We start from the raw sequence: 20,065 nt of genomic DNA, 5'->3' as shown, positions 1-20,065 counted from the left end.
GGGATGACATGCTTGTTGTATACTTATACCTCTAGTGAGGTTAAGCAAACATTGGTTACATAAATCTGTGAGGTAATTTTATTTCAGCCCTGGACAATCCAGTTATATTAAATATTGTGCTCCAAGTGACAGACGCCTGTCCACCCTTGTGACTTAGACATGATTTAGGAGACCATTGAAAAAGTAAAAATAATTTAATCAGGGACTTCTACTTTTAGTGCATTGTGTCAACAGCTCTTAAAAAAAAAGAATGATAAGGGACTAAGGAGAAGGTAGTTTTTTTAAACAGTTTAGCTCTCTGGTGGAATTTATTAAACTACAAATAACTTTTACTGTAACACGCATTTACTTGTAGGGGTTATACTAGAAAGAATACTGTGCCAACGATTTACATGAAGAACAGAATCATCACCTGCATTTCCATGTTCCCATTTTTAGAGCAAACTATGCAGGTATGCAGCACTTTTTTCCAGGTTCTTCTTCTAATGTGGCAATAAAGATCACAGAGGCTCATTCACTTTTAGTCTAGAGGTTATTTCATTGTAAGTCATACATGTAGGAGAGAAGTTTAGGGCAGGTGAAGGTTAGAGTGTCAGGTATAGGCAAAGCAAATCCAATAGCAGTGAATCACACTTAGCGCTAATGGCTAACTTCCAGTATCCTTGCTAAACTCATCATCTATTCCAAGCAGTGAGAGAAGCATCTTATCTCCAGTGTGGGTTTCCCTATTGAACTGACAGTGCCAAATTAGGCACTTACTGGCTTCTGACCTGAAAAACCTTTCCTAGCGTCCCTTCTGCATTGGCTTCCTCCATTGAAGCTCCATTTTCAGACCCCGGAGCTAGAGAGGCCCCAAAGCATCGGGGCCGACCTTCCCTGTCTCCCGACTCCTAAACATTCCCTTCAATTTCAGTTTGTCACACCTGCCTAAATGGGTGCCAAATGTCAATATAGGTTTGCACCAGGGTAGTGACTGGTTTCCACATTGCTAACACTGGGTTCCACTCCTGCGACAGAAGTCAACTTGATGTTCCTAATTATATATATTTTATTTTCTGTTTGTTTGGTAAGTTGGTTTCTTTTTCACATGTCCAGTCTACAGACAGGCAGCTAGATGAATGAACAGAGTCTTTTTCTAGCATGGACAAGTCTTGTCTAATAAATATCACTTAGATACTCGCATTACATTTATTAAATGAACAATCGCTTAGTTCCCTAGAACTTGTAATGACACTAATTCAAAATGAAGTTGAACAGATCTTCTGCAAAAGAGTCTACAAAGTGGATCATTTAATTTGTGCTTGCCCTATCTTACTCAGACAATCAGTTATAACTGAAATAAATTCCTAATTGATTTATGGAATTCTGCTGATATCATTACCATGAAATTCTGCAGCAACGAGAAATATGTGATATCTAGTTTACCAGGCTTTATGTGAGCTTGACTATACTTTTTATAATTTGCTATTGTTTTTTAGAAGAAATGTACATATAAAAGTTTGGCAATAACTAAAATAAAATTATTTAGGTTTATCTCCAGGAAAATAGTAAACATATATTAGTATATTTATTACATATAAATGAGCTAAACAATTTTGTATTTCTGTGAAGTAATTTCTACTTACCTCTGTCTGTCTGTCAAAAACCTTAAGTGAAGTTAGGACCCATCCACAGTTCTTGCTGCTTAAGGAAATCCTGAGAAACCTAATTGGTTTGCACCGAGAGTGCTCCCTCATAGGGTCAACTGTGAAAGTTGTGTTATTGTTTCCTTTCAAATGTTTGTGTGTTAGTGCCTTTTATCTGGATATTAAACCCCAAATTAAACAGAAAACACCATGGACCAGATTTTCTGTGTTTCATATTCAAGGTGATGTAACCAGGCAAAGGTCTGCGAACTGTGAAGTTCTGCATTAGTTGATTGGGGGAACAGTTTTGTTGGCTGAAATGCAATTAAACTAACAAATAATTCTGGCTTTGTTACATCATTTTTTTGCAATACCCTATGCTAGTGGCTGGGCCTGCTTTGTTCCATTGAAACATTGAGGTCATCTGGTGTGGCTGGAGGTGCTCAGGAGACCGTTCTATCTATAGAGGTCATAAGTTCACAGGCAAGTATTTTTTTGTATTTGTTCTTGTTTTTTCAAACTTTTTTTGTTAGAATAGGAAAAACAAAGATCAGCACTTTGTTCATGTTTTGTAAATAAACAAACATATTTTCTTTGGTTAAAAGTTTATTAAGTACTTTATAAATCTATATTTAGTAGCACTAGGCAGCAAGTTATGGGTGATAATAACCTTCTCTGTCTCAACATCCATTTCAATTCTAGATCCAGTTTTGAGTATATAAACTAGCAGGTCTAATATAGATTGAAAGAACCTCCATTTCTTAAATTAAAGGTATACATTCTATTATTGTTACAAACGAGGAATGGAAACCAAAAATCAGCTGCAAGATCACATTTCCAGTTCATCCTACATTTCTTCCCAAACAAAGCTTTCTCTTCCTTTCACAAAGACTGGACAGCCATAAACGTCTCCTATTTCTGAATTCCAAAGTCTCATCTCCAACAGCTTCTTTAACAGTCCAAAGGCTGGAGTGATCTGAAAAAACATCATCAGCTTCCATCTGATTCTCTTTAACCTTACCATCACTTTCTCAAGGTATAAAACCATTGATATATTTTATACTTGGTTTAGAGCAATTCCTCCAAAGATTTGTTGATTGAGCAAACTGTTCTTTCCTTGTTTATCATTCCAGTGTATTAGCACAGAAGGTTAGAGAGAGGATAGTACTAGATGTTTTTTGGAATACCACCAATTACAGACTATGACATGATCATCATGTATGAAATTCTCAATTTATGACTGTAACCCAGAAAAGGAGTCCAGCTGCTTAGGGGAAATACATGCCTCTTGTGCAGAAAAAAACCTACTTTATAATCTACATATATCAACACAAATTTGGTCTAAAGAATAATGCTTGTACAGCTTCAAATGGAACAGCTATTAAGTTGGGATAGATGGTTATCTGCAAATCAGGCAATGGATCAGCATCACAACCAGGCATTTTCAAAGAGTAAGGTCAGCAATGGCAGCTTACATATTTCTTTTAAATAGATAAAACAGCTGGGAGAATGTCAAAACAGCATATGATCAAATAAATTATGCAGTAATTAAAAATACAAGTCTGCGCCAAAGTCATTTTGCAATATGTGCACTTGCAAGCAGTGTTAAGCCAGGAATGACTGCATGCAACTGAATATTGTGTGCTTTACTTATGATTTAGCATAACAACACTAACATTACACAAAGTAATTGAATACTTAGGAAAGCCCATTTGTTGTCACAGCAGCTTACATTTATTTACTGTCTAATAAATGGCTAACAATTACCCATATGTTAAGTATATTAAGTGAAATACATGTGAGGGGCTATTTCTTCCTGGCAAAACAATTGTCATGTCTCCCTATGAGAACCAGCATACACTGACACTATTGCTGCTGTGAGCCCACCCTTTAAAAAGTGGGTTATTAATTTCTTCATATTATTGGCTTTTGTAAACAAGGCTTTGTTTTGTAGGTTGTTCCTGTGAACCTTTTGACTGTGAACATGCAATGTTTTTTGCCAAATGAATATGATTTGCAAACTCTGTAAATCCTGGGGATTCACCATGAACACGCGATAGGGAAGAGCTTGCTTCTCATACCTATTGATTATATATAATAATATCACAGTTTAGTGCTATGTAACAAAAATTAGGTCCTTGTTAGGTCCCTTTTTAAATCCACCTTCATTTCTTAAGGTCTATATGGGTCAGAAATTAGGGGCCTGATTTGTACGTGGTGAGTAAACCTCACTCAATTAATTGATGTCTGTTTATTACATATATGCGTTCATCTGTAGCATACTGGTCCTGGAAGAAAGAGGTAGAAAGCACCAACTAACAAAATGTAGCTCTATGTTACAGAGTTGTACCTTCGGCTGAAACCTACAAGCTAAAACCAGCAGCCAATCACAGAGCAGCATTCAATAATATGACTACAATTAACAGTTTAAAGCTGATTTCTGATTAGTTGCTGAGGATCAAAACAAATGATTAATCTTTAAACTAAATATTTAAAAAAAAAGCGCCAGACCATATATGCAAGACATTTTTCCACAGTAAATAATACATTAATCTCTGTTCACAAATGCACCGTATATATTTATAAATAAAGCACAAAGTATTGTGATGCAGCAAATGTGTTAATTAGACATGCACAGCCAGTTCAAACAAGATCCTCTCCTCTGAGAAAAACACTGCACGAACACACCAACACTGGATGATTTAATTTCAGTGATGAATACTAAGCTGGTCTCCTAATGTTTTAACTTGGGCACAGATGCAGAATTTTCATGCATGCCATATTCATATGACCAAGTTATTTGTGCACTTTGTGTGTATGGTCACCAATCAAATGTCACCTTAGTTTGCATAGTGGTATGACAAAAACATCTCTGGTAATTAAGCCCCTTTTGTTTAAATTGTGCCAACCTTCCACCACAGTAGACATAATGTCCTGGTTTTTGTTCAGCCCTTCTCAGTGCATTTTCATTCTTTAAAGAGTTTTACATTACATTCATGTTACCTTCTGTACATTTCAAAATTGACTAATTTCTAATTTTCCTTTATGTTTTTCCCTTTAGGTTTTAGTTCATCTTCATTTTTCTATCCATAATCCATAAGCATGTTCTTCATTCATGTATTTATTATCTTGTTTAGTCTCTTGACATTGGTGTGTAGTGGTGTCTAAAAAGAATGCAATGATTGCAACAATGGTATTCTGCCTATGTATGTTACAAAACAGCTAAGCAAACAGAACTTCCAACAACATTTGTAGTAAAGGGCAAAAAACATCAAAAACAATGATTTTCAAAATTAGAAGTGAACTCGGGCTGGCCTCCACACGTTGGGTTGCATTCCTGTTTTGGCTGCAGAGAACCTGGGTTTTGGTACTTGTATTCTAGAAGATGATGATCTGGGGGAGGTGACAGAACTTGATGGACTTAGACCTGCAGCAGCACGATTATTCTCACGAGGAGATTCCAGAACAGGAGAATAATATGGCGCAGGGCCAGAAACATTGGCAGGTGCTTGCTGGCTGGTATAATCAGTTCTCCAAACAGGTTCTGCAAGTGTAGTAGCAGATCGGGGGGTTAGCACGGTTGGACTCATGTGTACAGATGATGACATTGGAGTTGGAGTTGAAAAGCGCTTAATTTCCTGAGCTCTAGTTTTCACAGGAACTTGTCTGCCTGGACCTACACAGATATTTGTTTTTTGGGCATCCTGGCCAGAAGAATCAGCAACAGAACAGAACATTGCTGGATTGAGCTGGTAAGGCTGATGACGCATAAAATCAATAGCTTGCATCCTCGGTTTACCACTACCACCTTTTTTCACTTTGCTTTCCACCTTACTTCCTTGAGATTTGGAGGCTGCTAATGGATAAAATGGAGACACCAAAGGATTGTACGCAATTGGAGGTGGTGCACGAATATTCGATGAATATTTCCAAGAGGAAGGGAGAGACGGAGTTGGTGAGGGTGTTCTTGGCCTTGAGTTAGGTCGGGATTGTGATCTGCGTTCGGAGTCTACCACATATTTGTCCATACGGCTTTGTCGCTTTGCAAACAACTCAGCTCCTTTACCTTTCAGTTGGGGTAGATCTTGGCACCCATTCATATATTCGTCTACAGATGTTTTTAAAATGGGTTTTGGAGCCACAGGAGGAGGAACTTTATTTTTCCTTGCTGAGGACTGCATAAAATTGCAAGCTTCAGCTCCTAAACTAAGAAAATCCTCTTCTGGGCCAGACTCAAATCCTGTGGCATGCTGCTCATGTTTGGGTTTATCATCAAGGTTCTGAACCATGGACAGAAGTTCTGGGTTAGGGTCGTACTTTTTTTCCTCTTTCTTAACAAACATCTGTTTCTTGCCCCCTCTTTTTCGAGCTTCATTTAAGATACCAGTGCGCCCAAAAGGTACAGAGATTTTCTGTTCTCTTGAAATTGCAGATTCTGGTAGTTGAGGTGCTGGTGAGTAAGAAGATGTATGACTTGAAGGACTAATAAACTGTGGTGCTGTAGGTGTCACTGGGGTTATTGGAGCAGTAGCAGTAACATTTGATTGTGGAGTAACTGCTTGAGGTCCTGATGAGCGAGAAGGAGATGACAGATAAATTGAAGCAGTAGTAGTCCGTGGTGCCCCTGCTGCTGGAATATAAAGAGATGCAACTGAGCTAACTGGAGTTTTTTGAGGACTCACAGATATATCAGGGGTATATGGTGTGAATGGTGGTGGTGCAGTTTTTTGCACTGGTGGACTTTCAGTTTTTTTTGGTGCCATTGGGTTGAATGTGACTGATGAGGCTATAGACCGTTGTCCAACTTGGCCTGGAGTAAATGGTGTTGCAGACCTGTTAAAGATTGCTGTTGCAGAGACTGGTGATTGGGCATTACCAGTGGGTGCAGGGGCTAGTGATATCTGTGCACTTGTCACCTTGATGTTCTCTGAGCCGTAAGCCTGCTGGCTTCTTTCCAAACTAACCGGAGGGTTGACATTTCCATTGACCATGGACTTGCGAGGAGGGGCAACAGGGGTTTTTTGATAACTCTGAGGAGTTTGTGCTGGAATATTTTCAACAGCTGTTTCTGATTTCTGCCTTTGCAGTTCAAACAATGCAGCACCTTTGCCAGTGGCCTGACTCAGACCCTTTTCTTCCGGATGTTCATGTTCCATCTTTGGCTTTTCAATATCCAGATATGTGCTGTCCCAATCTGAATTGTTTGTTAAACTGCGTGCATCAGAAAAGCCTTCCTCATCAAATTCTGATTCACTTGTTGGAAGGACACCGTCCTCGTCTTCGATGTATCGATCTTCGTCTACACTTCCGTAACTCACAAGTGTATATTTCTTTGCTCTTTGTCGTCTCTTCTTAAACATAAGAACCCCCTTTGAGTGGGGATTTGGAGCATCAGTTAACAGAGATGCAATGGTTCTACATTTAGTTCTAGCTTCCTTTACATTTTTCTCCTGGGCACTCTCACTACGGTGAAGCTCTGAAAGAGAACACAAGAAAACTGTGTCTTAGTAGCTGTTCTAAAATATAAATGATATTGTACATATTTATGCATTTTATTATCAACAATATCTTCAGTACATTCCTTTAATCGGGGTTTCTCTTAATGACATGTTTTATGTCCTAGGTAAGTGTATTGAAAACCCGCTGTTGATTGAATCCGCCCCATTTTAGTAAAAGTGTTAAGCTCATGACTAGCCATTAATAAATGCAATTAAAGGGAGGACTACAAAATATCTGAGGTCTATCTTTGGGTACAGTGGTGGATGTATCCAACAGTGGGGAACCTGTGCAGAAGTGCCTTGGGTGCCCCAAGCCAAATTGATTTGGAGCCCCTGTGGGAGGCTGTGGTTGCTGAGGAGTATATAGGGCATCTGTGCAAATGGCACAGTTTGCACCTCCCTATGTCCACCCCTGTTTGGGTACAGTAGCTAACAGGAGTTAGGAGAATCCATGGTAACATTTTTATTCCAAGGTGAACCTATACTTTGAATATCTGCTTACCAATCAATTGATGTTGTCTAGTGATTGATTTTCTGGTGCTAATATATCTTAAAGTGAATGTTTGACTTTACCACCAAAAAAAAAACAAAGGAGAAAAAGACATAAAAAAGCCTAGAATAAGACAAAAAGCCTAGAGAAAAGACATATTTTATCTAGGCTTTACTTGTATTTTAAATGAGCAAAGGTGACCAGTACTTGTTTAAAACATATTACATTGTCCTTAAACTGTCCTTCTAAATTAATATCCTAATAATAAGTGTCATTACTAATAAGAGAAATGGCATGCTGTATTTATATCATATAATGATGAGTGTTGCGGTCAAATTCCAACCCATGGAGTACATTCTACCCTTCAAGAAGTATACCTTAAAAGTATATTTGCAAGAACATGATTTTAAGAATCTTTATAATGAGTTGAATTTACCTACATTTTGTGATGTGTTCATAAACTACTTTTACCAATATATATATATATATATATATATATATATATATATATATATATATATATATATATATATATATATATATAATGTAAAAAGCATACAGTACAGGAAACAAGATAGAAAATGAAAACATACAGGGGATTAATACCAAGCTTACACTAAACATGTTCTGATGCATTGCTTTTTACTTAAAAAAAAATAATTTGAAACTTCCTGTAAACCTAAAAATCTTTCTTTAACTTTTACAAGGATCATGACCCAGAATGGGATTTTAATCTGTTTAAAGTGAGTATTAATAAAACCAGGAAGGTGTTACAATCAGCAGATCAACTCACTTTAAATGCACTTCTTCTACCAAGCTCTTAACATTGTCAAGCCAGTCATTCAACACCCAGGTCTTCAACGTATGAGGTAAGCAATGCCAAATCACAAATGTTCACTGTACTAAAAATATTAACCTGTTCAAGAAGATCATATGATTGTCACACTAAACAATTTTCATGCTAAATTAACAGCAAATATACACAGATAAAAATGAACAAATTATGATATATACGGTAGCTAAATAGATTTTACCCAGAAGGAAACATGAATTACCTGCATAGAGATTATCTGTGCTGTGGTAGGAAGATACCGGTGAATCAGGCATGACACATGCACCATTAGAGTCACAATGTTCCATATAGAGCTGACAGGGGACAAGTACACTCCGAGCTGGAGCCAAACCAAAGTAGGAAAATCTCCCCAGCTCTCCACTGCCCTTTCTACAAGCCTTTTTAAGTCCCCACTTTTGTCTTCCCTGGCATAGCTGTTGGCTTCACTGGCTTGCAGAGGCTGATGAGATCATGGAGTCTATTTATAAGCGGCAAGGCTTATCACTGGACCAGGCTATGGACATTGTCACCTGTCACTTCAGCTATGTTCCTCTTCGCCTGGGACTGAGTTGGAAAGAAATATTTTCTTCCAGCAGTAATTCTTCTACCCCCCATCCCTTTAAAAGGAACGTGAAACAATGATATGTATTCCAGGCTGGAAACATTAGGTCAATGTACTTAAAATACCACACTTATACCACACTTATCCATAAAGTCTGAGTGAAAAACAGTATTCCTCTTAGCTTAGTTAAACAGAAGCATGAAAGCCAATGAGCATAGGGGTTACTATTCATGAGGCTACATCACAATTTTATTTATTATATGAAGTCATGTTTAGACTGACCAGTGACCAGGTACTAAAGAACTAAACTTTTCACTTAGCCCAGGAATTCTGCATTTATTTTAAACATTTAAGAATGTACAGATACATTTTATAAATAGGAATTCCTTTGCATGAAAAACTTTTTTGTAAAAAAAAAAACAAAAGTTGCTGTAGATAACTTTCGGTTCAGTTTTAATACAGTTCTGTACCTAAGATGAAGAAAAATGTATTTCCTACAGAATCGTAAAATTTACAAAAAAATTGTTCTTCCCTGCGACCAACAGTGAACTACACCTTACTTGCACACAATCTTAAAATTCAAATGAATTTAGCTTTACCAAACTAAGGGAAAGGTATACTTTTATATGATTTAACCGGTTACCATGTGAATACCATTAAGAATAAATTGTGTTGTATTGTGGGGATATGTTAATTTTCTATAAATTTATTCTGGAACTATCTGTTAAGGCCTGCCCTAAAAACATAAATAATAAATACTAGCTAATAGGATTGGTTAATTCTAGTGCAGTTCCCAATTTCCACTGCACTGCTGTGCTGGATGGATAGTTGACTACATAATATTAATATGCAATATTTCATAGGTACACATTTGCTCTAAATACTTGCCATTCTTCCGCAATGTGTGTTGATAATATCTCCAGGTACAACCTTTAAGTTCTACATAGTGCATTGTGGCAGTACCCGTAAATTATACTATTTGTAAATTATACTATATGTAAATTCTGTTATTGTTTCCTGGTTGTAACTCTAGTTTGTCTTCTCTGTCCTGGTATTTGCCTGTCTACTGGCTTGTCCCCATGCTTATATTACAACTCTGTCTACCATCAGGTTCAACCTTCTATCTGGGTACTAGTTAGGCTGGAATCTTAGCCTTTTACTTGACACTCAAAATTTCAGCTTGTTACCAGTCTGGAATCTCAACCTGGTAACTCTACTGGATGATGTAGGCTGGTTAAATGTCTGCCATCAATTATCTTTTTGGCTATCTGTAGGGGTAACATTCTTCCCACTGGCCATCAGTGTAGGAGACATTCGACCTACTGACTATCACAATCTTATACCATGAGCTGTGGATATAGTAATTATAGCAGGGCCTCCCTGAAGAACTGAAAGTTATTTCAAAGGGTTCCACCATGTTAAAAAGGTTAAGAGACACTGATGATGAGAGTGCTGAAAGCTTCTCTGTGACGAATAGGGCATGCAGCTTTGTCATCATCTTTATTATTAGGGAGGCTTGTTGCTACATGAAAAATAAGGACTCAAAATTTAAGTAGATTGCCAGGCAAAATCTGAAATCTCAGTATAAAAAGTTTTATAATTTTTTTTTGATTAGAAAACAGATTAAAATCCTATGTTGCAATGTTTATTAAATTTAATTCCCCTGTTGTGGTTAACATTTCCTGTGCCTGACAGTCCCATTGCTGATGGTGCAATGTTTTTGACCTATTTTTCTATTCATATTAGATCATGGTGACTATCCATTTTAGTGAATCATTCTAGTCTAGCTAGACTGTTCCTTCTCTCCTTTTAGGATAGAGAAGTGACAAAGTAGCTTAGCGCCCACTGTAGGAACTGGAACTTGCAAGGATTGGTGGTCATGTGACCAGATAAACAATAGGAATTAGCGTATTAAACTATTATGTGAATGAGTAATGCATTGCTCTAATGGTAAGGGAGCTTTACTCTATGGTTGCCTCATACTTTAAACCTACAAATGGATTGTAGGCATCATAGTGTGCCTGTTTTTACCTCTACTAGATAAATTACCCCCAATTGTATCTTAACTCTCTATTTTTTTCTGCAAATACCAATACTTTCAATAGTATTTACATATATAAACCCCCTGCCTCACGCATGCCAATGTTCAGGCTTAGTGATTGCTCACTTAGGCCTCAAGCATTCCAACTGTTACATTTAGCATGATGGGGAAGAGGAAACCTGAAAGTCATGATTTTACTAATAGAGTTTTACCATTACACCAATTTGGTATTGGTGTAATGGTAAAGTAAGACAGGATAAATTTACTAAAAATGGAAGTAATGTAGTGGGGTTGTCATTTACAGGTAGTGCCCAGTCTGGTAAGCGAAAGCCTCCTTGTAGTTTCATTTTGAAGCTAGTATAAATAAAACAGGCTTAATCCAGAGTCACAAGTTACTCCTACGTTAATATTGATTACAGAATAAAATAAATTTGGTACAAAATAGGAACAAAATACAATATATTAAGACTTCATATATTTATTGACTTTTGAATATTGAAGTTTTGAATTCTTTATAACAAACACAATACATGGCTTTGACTACTCTCTACAAAATACCTTATTAGGGAAAAATCGTATTATTTTCTATGTATTTTTCTGTGCCAAAAGTTAAGTAGTGCTCCATATATCAAATTGCAAATTAATTGTATTTATCATGTATCTTCTCCTTCTAATGATCAGATCATAGTGCTAATGAAAACGACTTAAAGAAATTGCTTTCTTTGCAGTATAATCACCTGTTCAGACATTCCACAGGACTTAGTGGGCACAAGTGCTGCATACTTAGCATTACTTTCTTAGGAAACAGTAGCTTTAACTCACGCTTACTATTTTGATAACATGGTGGCTATAGCACAATGTATTATAAATGCTTAGTTTAGCTAGCCTCTATATAAAAATGTCTACAAAATAAACACACACAGTAAAGTTAACCACTAAAACTGCAAAAAATTATGTATACTGGCATAGCAATGCTTGACTCATTCACTCATTTTTGTCCCTATTTCTTTGTTTCAGATTACTTTTTTGCACTGAAGTTGTAATAAATTTGAGCACTGCTTTGTTGGTGGCTTTGAAGATGGAATTTGAAGAAGATAGAAGAAGGTCAATTCTTGATAAATACATGCATCATTGAAACTTAACTCTTTATTCGCTGATACACATGTTCCTGATTTAAACATGTTAGATCATTGTCTCTGATTTAAAAAAGCTCTCAAAGGCTGGGGAGGAATCACTTTCATTGGTGAAGCTGGGTGATAACAGCAAACCTGGAATGGATTTCCTAAAAGTAATTTGAATTGGTTAGCCAATGTTTTCAATCCTGAACCAGATCCATTCCAGGTTTGCTGGATCACCCAGCTTCACTTATGAAGTTGTATGTTCCCCAGCCCAATGTCTCACAGGCTCAAGAGGATTTTCACATGAATTATGTTATTTTTTTCTTTAGTTTGTAATGATGGTGATGGTCCCATCTGGAATTAAATAACTTTTTAAAATATTCTAACCTGTCCCCTTTCTATTGCATGCACTGGTATCTTCTTACGCTCTTTTTCCTTATCCATTCAGCTATCTAGGAATGCCTATGAGCCTGCCAGAAGAGATCTAGGCAGGGGCCAACATAACTGTGGGGGGAAGGCTAAAGAGTTTAGGAGATGGTGTGAGGGGGAGGTTAATGGTCAAGTGTTATTGATTGGTTAATAAATAAAACAATGGGTGGGGAAAAGAGGGGAGATACGTAAGGTAAGGGGGAAAAAAGGGGCAGGCAGTTTTACAAAGAATTGTGTGAGGTTCCCGTCCGCCCTCCTTTTTTTTTGTTCGGTGGTTGTTGATTGGTGGTTTAAGGGCGGTGGTATTGGCAGTGTGAGGTCCTCGAGGGTAAAGGTGTTGGTAAAAAGATATGGTACATTGTGATGGGTGTGGAGAGCCATCTGTGGTATGGGGTCTCCAAGTTGGTGTAATAATGTTGATGAAAAAGGTTAATGGCAGGAGGTATGCCTAACTGACATTGTTCCAGAGGCTGTAAAGTGGCGCCTGGGAGCAGTTGAGTGTATCAATAAAACGCAGAACCCGGGGGTTAATAGTTTATGTGGGTTAAGGAAGAGCGGGGACCTGCCACCTGGTGAGTGTGGTGTTTTCTTGGATTCATTATATTATGATTGTGATGAAACAGTATTTTACATGTTGTTATTTAGGTTGTTTTTTAAAGATATTAATGTTAATTTATGGTAACAAAGTTTGTAAAGCAATAATCGGCCGGAAGGCTATTTTCACCATTTTTGGAATCAGGACTTTCGTGGGAAAGGTATGGGTGAGGGTGTTTAAGGTTTATATGGGAAAAGGCTCTTGCATGCCACAGTCATGTTGGCCAAGCCAATAACATAAGCCCCAAGCATGCACACAGGAGTTAATTCCCTCCGGCAGTCCCTGGGGATGCTGGGTTACCTAGCATATCCTGACATCCTGCACTGAGCTGTATGCACAGCTTAGTGTACTTGGAAAAGAAGATTTTCGAACATGCAGGTAAATGTTTTATTCTAGATAAATCTAACCCTTCAGCAATAAACAAATTGCCTAAACATAATTTTTCTTTTCAGAACTGTAGTTCAATTTATACCTAGCTGAGCTCCTTCACTAATAAGTCATGTATTTCTTGAAGTTCTAACTATAAAGAAAAAGACGTAGAGGAATATGATAGTGACAGTATGGTTTATTTAATGAATGATTAGGCTAATGTAATAAAAGCAGAAAAAATACATAATTTTGACATTGGCAATAAAGGCATACCAAATTAGATGCCTTTAACTACACAAGAAGTTCAAGCATTAGCAAATTCAATTTAAATTTTAATAACCAAGTAAAGTACAGCTACCATCACCTCCTTTGCTTTGATACAACTTATATAATAGATTGGAGTGGTCGGTCTGGAACTGCTCAACATTATATTGTGTTATGATAACCTATTGCAGAGGAAAGCAGTATATCTTAATGAAAAGCAATCACAACTTACATTTTAAAGTTGCTTTCAAATTCCATTAGTTCAAAATTATAGTTGTATTTATATATACTTAAATATTTGTACAACTTTTCTTAGTTTACCTATACATAAACTATGTTGCATTTTATAAGGAGGACATTCAGTTGACCTAAAAGGAAACATTTAGGCCAATTTTTTTTTTATAAATAAATACAATCTGTGGTTGAGGGGTTGAGTCCCTTCTTGTAAATTCATCATGATGCTGTAGTCTTCAAAACCTGAAAGGACCTGGGTGTCCACATCACTAAGACAGTGGCTGTGGCTGAACTTCCTTCTACCCCTGCAATGAGGAAGAAGGAAGACTTATACCTGGCATGTCTCATGACCGAAGATTTTGGTAAGTGATCGGAGACTCAGAGAGTTCAGCTTTAGGATTTATTTTTAAACTATCATAGCCATAAATTTTGAGGGTTCAAAGATCTTTAAGATATTAAGATCTTTAAGCCTTGATGCTTCAAAGATCTTTAAGATATCTGAATTTCAGCAATGAGCTATAATTACCTGTTGAGTTTTTCTTACATGTTTAAACCTTTCATTGTATGTATTAGCAAATGCATCAATCATGAGGCAGTATTTACCAGCTAGATAGGGCACAACCAACAAAAAAATGGAAGTTGCGTTAGCTGCATTGGTACACCGTTAGCAGACACTTGACACTAAATAATGTTTTGCAGTTATTTAAATAAATGCCTCTAGTAATATTTTCTTCCTTGATTTAAATGCAAGCTGGTTCAAAGTGGATGATACTAGAAGCAACCTGTAGCCAATTATAACCTTTAGTTAACAGCCAAATACTAAATATCTCACTACTAGCAATTCCGAGTATGAAAGTGATCTGCAGAAGAACCTGCTTCCCCCACACTGGTGTGCATACAGGGGAATCACTAACCTTTGAAGAGATTTATACACTCTGTAATAAATTGAGTTGTGTTCTGCTATCATGCAATAATTAAGCTGAACAAAGCATACAAAGTGGAATTTCAGTAATAGCAGTGTGCAATAGCAGGGTCACCATCATGGTCAGTTTACCAGTATAGTCAGGGTTACAGGTTTATACAAGGTTACCAGGATTGTCCAGGTAAGCATCCCCAATAATAATTTAATTATCAGTGGTATCAGTAGTTTATTTATCTTAACCCATCTGCTCCTGCACTGCTGAATCTATTTATCTGTCGGCGGAAGATCAGGCAGAAATTTCACCTACATTCTAATGCCTCTTTTGGCACCATGAGTGCAGTTTATGCATACACAATGCAAATATGGAGCCGAATATTAGATGTTTGAATACAAGCTATTTGTGCAGGTAACTTGTGGGGACAATAGGGGAACTGGACTAATATTATGTCATTATGAATACTTGTGTACAATTCCAGCTTGGCAGCAGGATCTTTGACAGTAATCAACAAAGGTATCTACTGTACATTCTGGCTTTGAAGAAAACAGCTGATCTCTGCATTACAGCGAGCCTGGTAACATTTGTGAACAATCATCACACTAAGTTGCATCATACATTTTTATACACTACATACTCCTTTCTTTCTTGGAAAATGAAAGCAATGTACCTCACATACCCAGTATAATAACTGTGTGCAATAATGATTTAAATACTGCATGGAATCCTTAAAATATCATATGTAATTCCTAAAATACCTCATGGAGTCCCCTAAATACATGACAATCATATCTCGGTAAAATCAAAAACATTATTTGGAGGTCAATAAACATCTCCAGTGTAGAAAAACTTCCTATTTAATTTGTTGTGAAATAAGCCCAACATGTTTCACCAATCATAATAAAAGTGGAACTATACTCACCTAACCTGTAAGTGGTGTGATGTTTACTAGCTTCCACACCAGCAAAGACATCTTTGCCTTGTCATCTTCCAGATTTGGGATCTTGGGCCATCTTGATTGGCCACAATGGTATGACTGAGTTTCCATGTGCACAGGAGTTCATTTATCTCATCATATGCCAAAAGTGTCTGTATAGACCTTTGCTACAGGAAGGACACAATTGTGTCTTTCCTGCTGTAAAGAGCATGCCAGTTGAAACAATGAGATGGATAGATTGATGGATAGATAGCAAGATGCTAAATTTCAAATAACAGGACATGGTTGTTTTTTTATAAAATATTTCACAAATTCTTTTTGCCTTTATTCTGAATTTGTTTTTATTTTCTTTCTTTAATTCATTTCTTCATTTCAGTATAAGTATCGTGATACCACTTTTGTGGGTGAAACTGTGATGCAGCTCCTATTCTGCTGGCCAGTGCAATGTATTGGAGATATTTCTCACTGTGGCAAGCCCCAAAGGTTATAGCCTTTAATATGATCCACAAGTATCTTGATCAATTCATTTTGCCAGAAGGGCTGTGGGCTAACACAGCTTTTTTTTTAACCCAGTTAGATCATGTAATAGATGAATCACTTGTAAACCAGCTAGTTAAAATAAAAGGGATCTGAGACAGTGGGCCTGATTTATTGAGTGATCCACCTAACCTGGAGTTTAGTATTTACTATTTGCTATTACTACTATTTACTATTTGCTAGCAAATATTTTGAATCCTCGACCAGATCCATTCAAGTTTGCTTGATCACCCAGCTTTACTGTTGAAAGTGTATCCTCTACAGCCTTGGGGAGCTTTAATAAATCAGACCAAGTGTGCGTAGCACAGTGGTGCAAAACAGAGCTTAGACAGCAATATCCACTCCATTATATATTATATTCTCCATTATAAACAAGCCCCATTTGGAATTTCCTTTACACAGCTGTAAACTACACCCTTTGTAACTTAATATATTTTACAAGAGCACGTGAAGAAAAAGACATCAAAAATAAATAAAAAAAAATAATACCTAGCATGTATTATATTTTGTTGAAAGGTTGGGCTTTGCTTAAACTTAACTGGTATTTTTTTAAATTATTACCTGTTTAAAGCTTTAAATAAGTACAGAATTCAATTTAGCTGGTAATGCGTTACGTGGTAAGTGCGTTAATATCCTAACCTAAAATTATTTGAATTAATTATAAATTTTTTACAACGCCTTGGTTCTATTTATGTAACTATGCCTAATATACTAATATAAAGCATATGATAATAATTTTATTATTTACATTTTTTTTATTTGTGAAAATACAGTTTACACGAGTCAGAAATATTACTGAATATTATCAATAAAAGCTAATACTGAGTAATATCAACAAAAGCTTTAAAAGAAAAACAAGAACAACAACTTTGACTAATATTAATTGTAAAAATATTTTACAATTGTGTTGAAAAAATAAAACTGTATGTCTTAGTTTAGAGTGTTATCCTTGGATTCCTAGATATACGTTTTCGTTTTTTCAAGGTACGCATCCTAGGACATCCATGGAGAGAGAATTTCCATATCTATTACCCTAAAATCTAAAAACCTAACCTAATTTCTTAAAATACATTTTAATTCCTAACATTCTCTGCAAATATTTGGAAAAAGCAAGAATTCCTGTAAACATATATATAATTTTTACTTATTAAGAAAACTGCTTTCTAAAGTAATTTACAACAAAAACTAGACACATACTTACTGAACAAAGACTTGAAAGGTCAGAATGCTATTGAAGTCTTTCATGAAAAGTTAAGTTGCACAGTCTTATGACTAGTAAGTGGGGTGAAACCCCTCCTATAAGGTTTAGCTGATTTCTATACTCTGCTCCGGCAACGCTTCTGTTTTGGGATGACGCCAGATTTATTACAGATGACGTATACAAAAATAAAGACTGGAACATCTCTTCCACAAATGGAACTATTGAAAAAATGAAGCCTGTAATCCTCCAGCTGTCCCTGTGTAATAGTCTTATTTATATGATGTACGTAATTATTAATAATTCTATAAACACATATGCAATCGTTTCAAAGATGATAGCCATTCCATAACAGCAAACTGATGTTCCTTACTTAGGTATGAGTGATAGATAGCTTCCAAGTTATTAAAACTACACATGGCTGACCGTGTAGCTTGATCCAGAGGCTCAGCAACAGTATCATAATTCAGTTTGATCATGTAGGTGGCCAAAATGATGAAGCAAGAAATGTTCTGCTCCAGGGGTCAACAGCAAGATGATCGTAAAAACATGTCTATAACATTACTTTTTGGAATTGATTTTCAGTATGCTTTGCAATATATCAAAATATTTGTTAAAGTATATCTAAAGACATTTAAAGAAAATAAATAGAGTGGTGAGGGTTAAAATTCCTGTCAATTCTTTCACTGCTTTTGTCTCCTCTATCTTCTCTATTTGTCCTGGTGACCACTCTAACAAGAATTCAAAATGAGAGGCTATCATATCTGGTGACCAACATCAGCAGAACAGGAATAGATGGGAAATATTCACATGGGGATACTAGTTCCCATAATAGTCTCATATAGATTCCCACTCAATTCCTGTTGTGTTTACAGAATGAACAATAAAGGGAACTCTCGTCAATAGGATAGAGATGGAAAAAAACTATTCCCTGCTTTTTCCAAATGTAAAAAGATATTGCTTTAGATATACTTTGATATTACCTGCAACTTTGTCTGCTTATATTCTGCATGGTTAGTAAATTAGTCTAAAACACAGCTCCTTGCCAAGAATAATGACTTTTTGTGTTGATGTCATCAGGAGGACTTACAAATCAGTGGGAGAAACCCTAGAGATCAGAAGCTGAAATATCACATACCTGCAGTAGGCACGTATCGACTGGTGGAGTTTTAAACTGGCGCTAACAAAAAAGGTATTACATCATCTTGTTTTACAGGCAAGATTAAATGTAGTTTGGACTCTATGGTGTCAAATAGAGTCATCTTAGGTAATCCTCTAGCAAACTCTGTGATGCAAACTGCATACATGATATAAAACATGAATAACCAAAGGTTGTCTTTTGTAAACTGGTGCATGTCAAAATGATCCGTAAATCAGGAGATATAGGTAGCTTGCATTATATAAAAATATTGACTATACTGGAAAGGGAGACCTGGACCCTTTACACCTCTTGAAAGCTGACCTACATGACATAAGATATATGGCTATGATCTATGGCTAAAACATTTTTATTCAATCTTGGTATAGTTATTCTTGATGTTTCCCATTTAGCATGATTCTATTTGTTTTCTGTCCCAAAGGTTCAAGAGGAATACAATAGAAAACTCTCCAAAGTATGAGAAAATCCACTCTTGGATGTCATATAAATAAGTGCTCCTATTGGAAGATTTCTGCTGTTCCTAATGACAACTATAAAATGCTTGATTAACTACAGCTCAATTTTCCATTGATAATTGTATCATAGGTTGCTAAGTTATGCTATCAGGTGCTTGGTATAAATTTTCCAGGTTTACCAGAAGTGTTTTTAATTATTCCACCACAATTCTTTAATCATTCATATTACCATTCTAGGTAATGTGAGATTATGCCCCCCTTTGCCTCTCTTTCTGCCATTCCTAGCAAGGAAAACATTTTGTGCCTATTTTTTTTTTTTTTTTGCTTTAGTAATCACTTCGAGTATGGAAAAAAGAAAAATAAAGGGTAATTCAAGGTGTGCAGAAGTGACCAGAGTTTCCTATGGTGAACTAAATCAGAATTTCTCTATTGACCAGACATGGCTTTTTGACCGCTAATGAAAAGAACAAACATAGCTCGTTCCATGTAAAAAACTACTACTTATATTAAGAAGCAGAAGTAAAAAATGTTTTTATACAAAGCTACCATTTTTAAAGTTGTTATACTTGGTGTGCTGGATAAAACAGATAAATATGTTTATTTAAATGGCCACTATAACAAATTATCAGTGTTTGACAGAACATTTCAACCTTTTTATCCCAGTGGAAACCTTGATATAATTTGAAGGTCTCCCATGCTAAAAGTGCTAAATGTTATATCTATTTGGGGTATGTTAGTGTGATCAATAAATTGTAGACAGTTTTAAATTAAAGGCAAAATTATGTGTAGTAGCTATCATGTTTGA

The 20,065-nt window shown here is 36.2% G+C and overlaps 1 protein-coding gene across 1 annotated transcript in view; it reads right to left on the bottom strand.

The window, feature by feature from the left end:
• Positions 1-2,213: 2,213 nt before the first annotated feature.
• The window catches only part of SYNPO2L (synaptopodin 2 like), a 53,667-nt gene continuing 35,815 nt past the window's right edge, over positions 2,214-20,065 (bottom strand). The window contains exon 4 of the mRNA XM_072424116.1: positions 2,214-7,101. Within this exon, the coding sequence (XP_072280217.1) occupies positions 4,919-7,101 (2,183 nt within the window). The 3' untranslated portion in view covers positions 2,214-4,918. The remainder of the gene's footprint in view (positions 7,102-20,065) is intronic.

Source organism: Pyxicephalus adspersus, chromosome 10 (genome assembly GCF_032062135.1).
Source record: "Pyxicephalus adspersus chromosome 10, UCB_Pads_2.0, whole genome shotgun sequence".
Lineage (NCBI taxonomy): Eukaryota > Metazoa > Chordata > Amphibia > Anura > Pyxicephalidae > Pyxicephalus > Pyxicephalus adspersus.
This window is presented reverse-complemented; position numbering and strand designations above follow the sequence as displayed.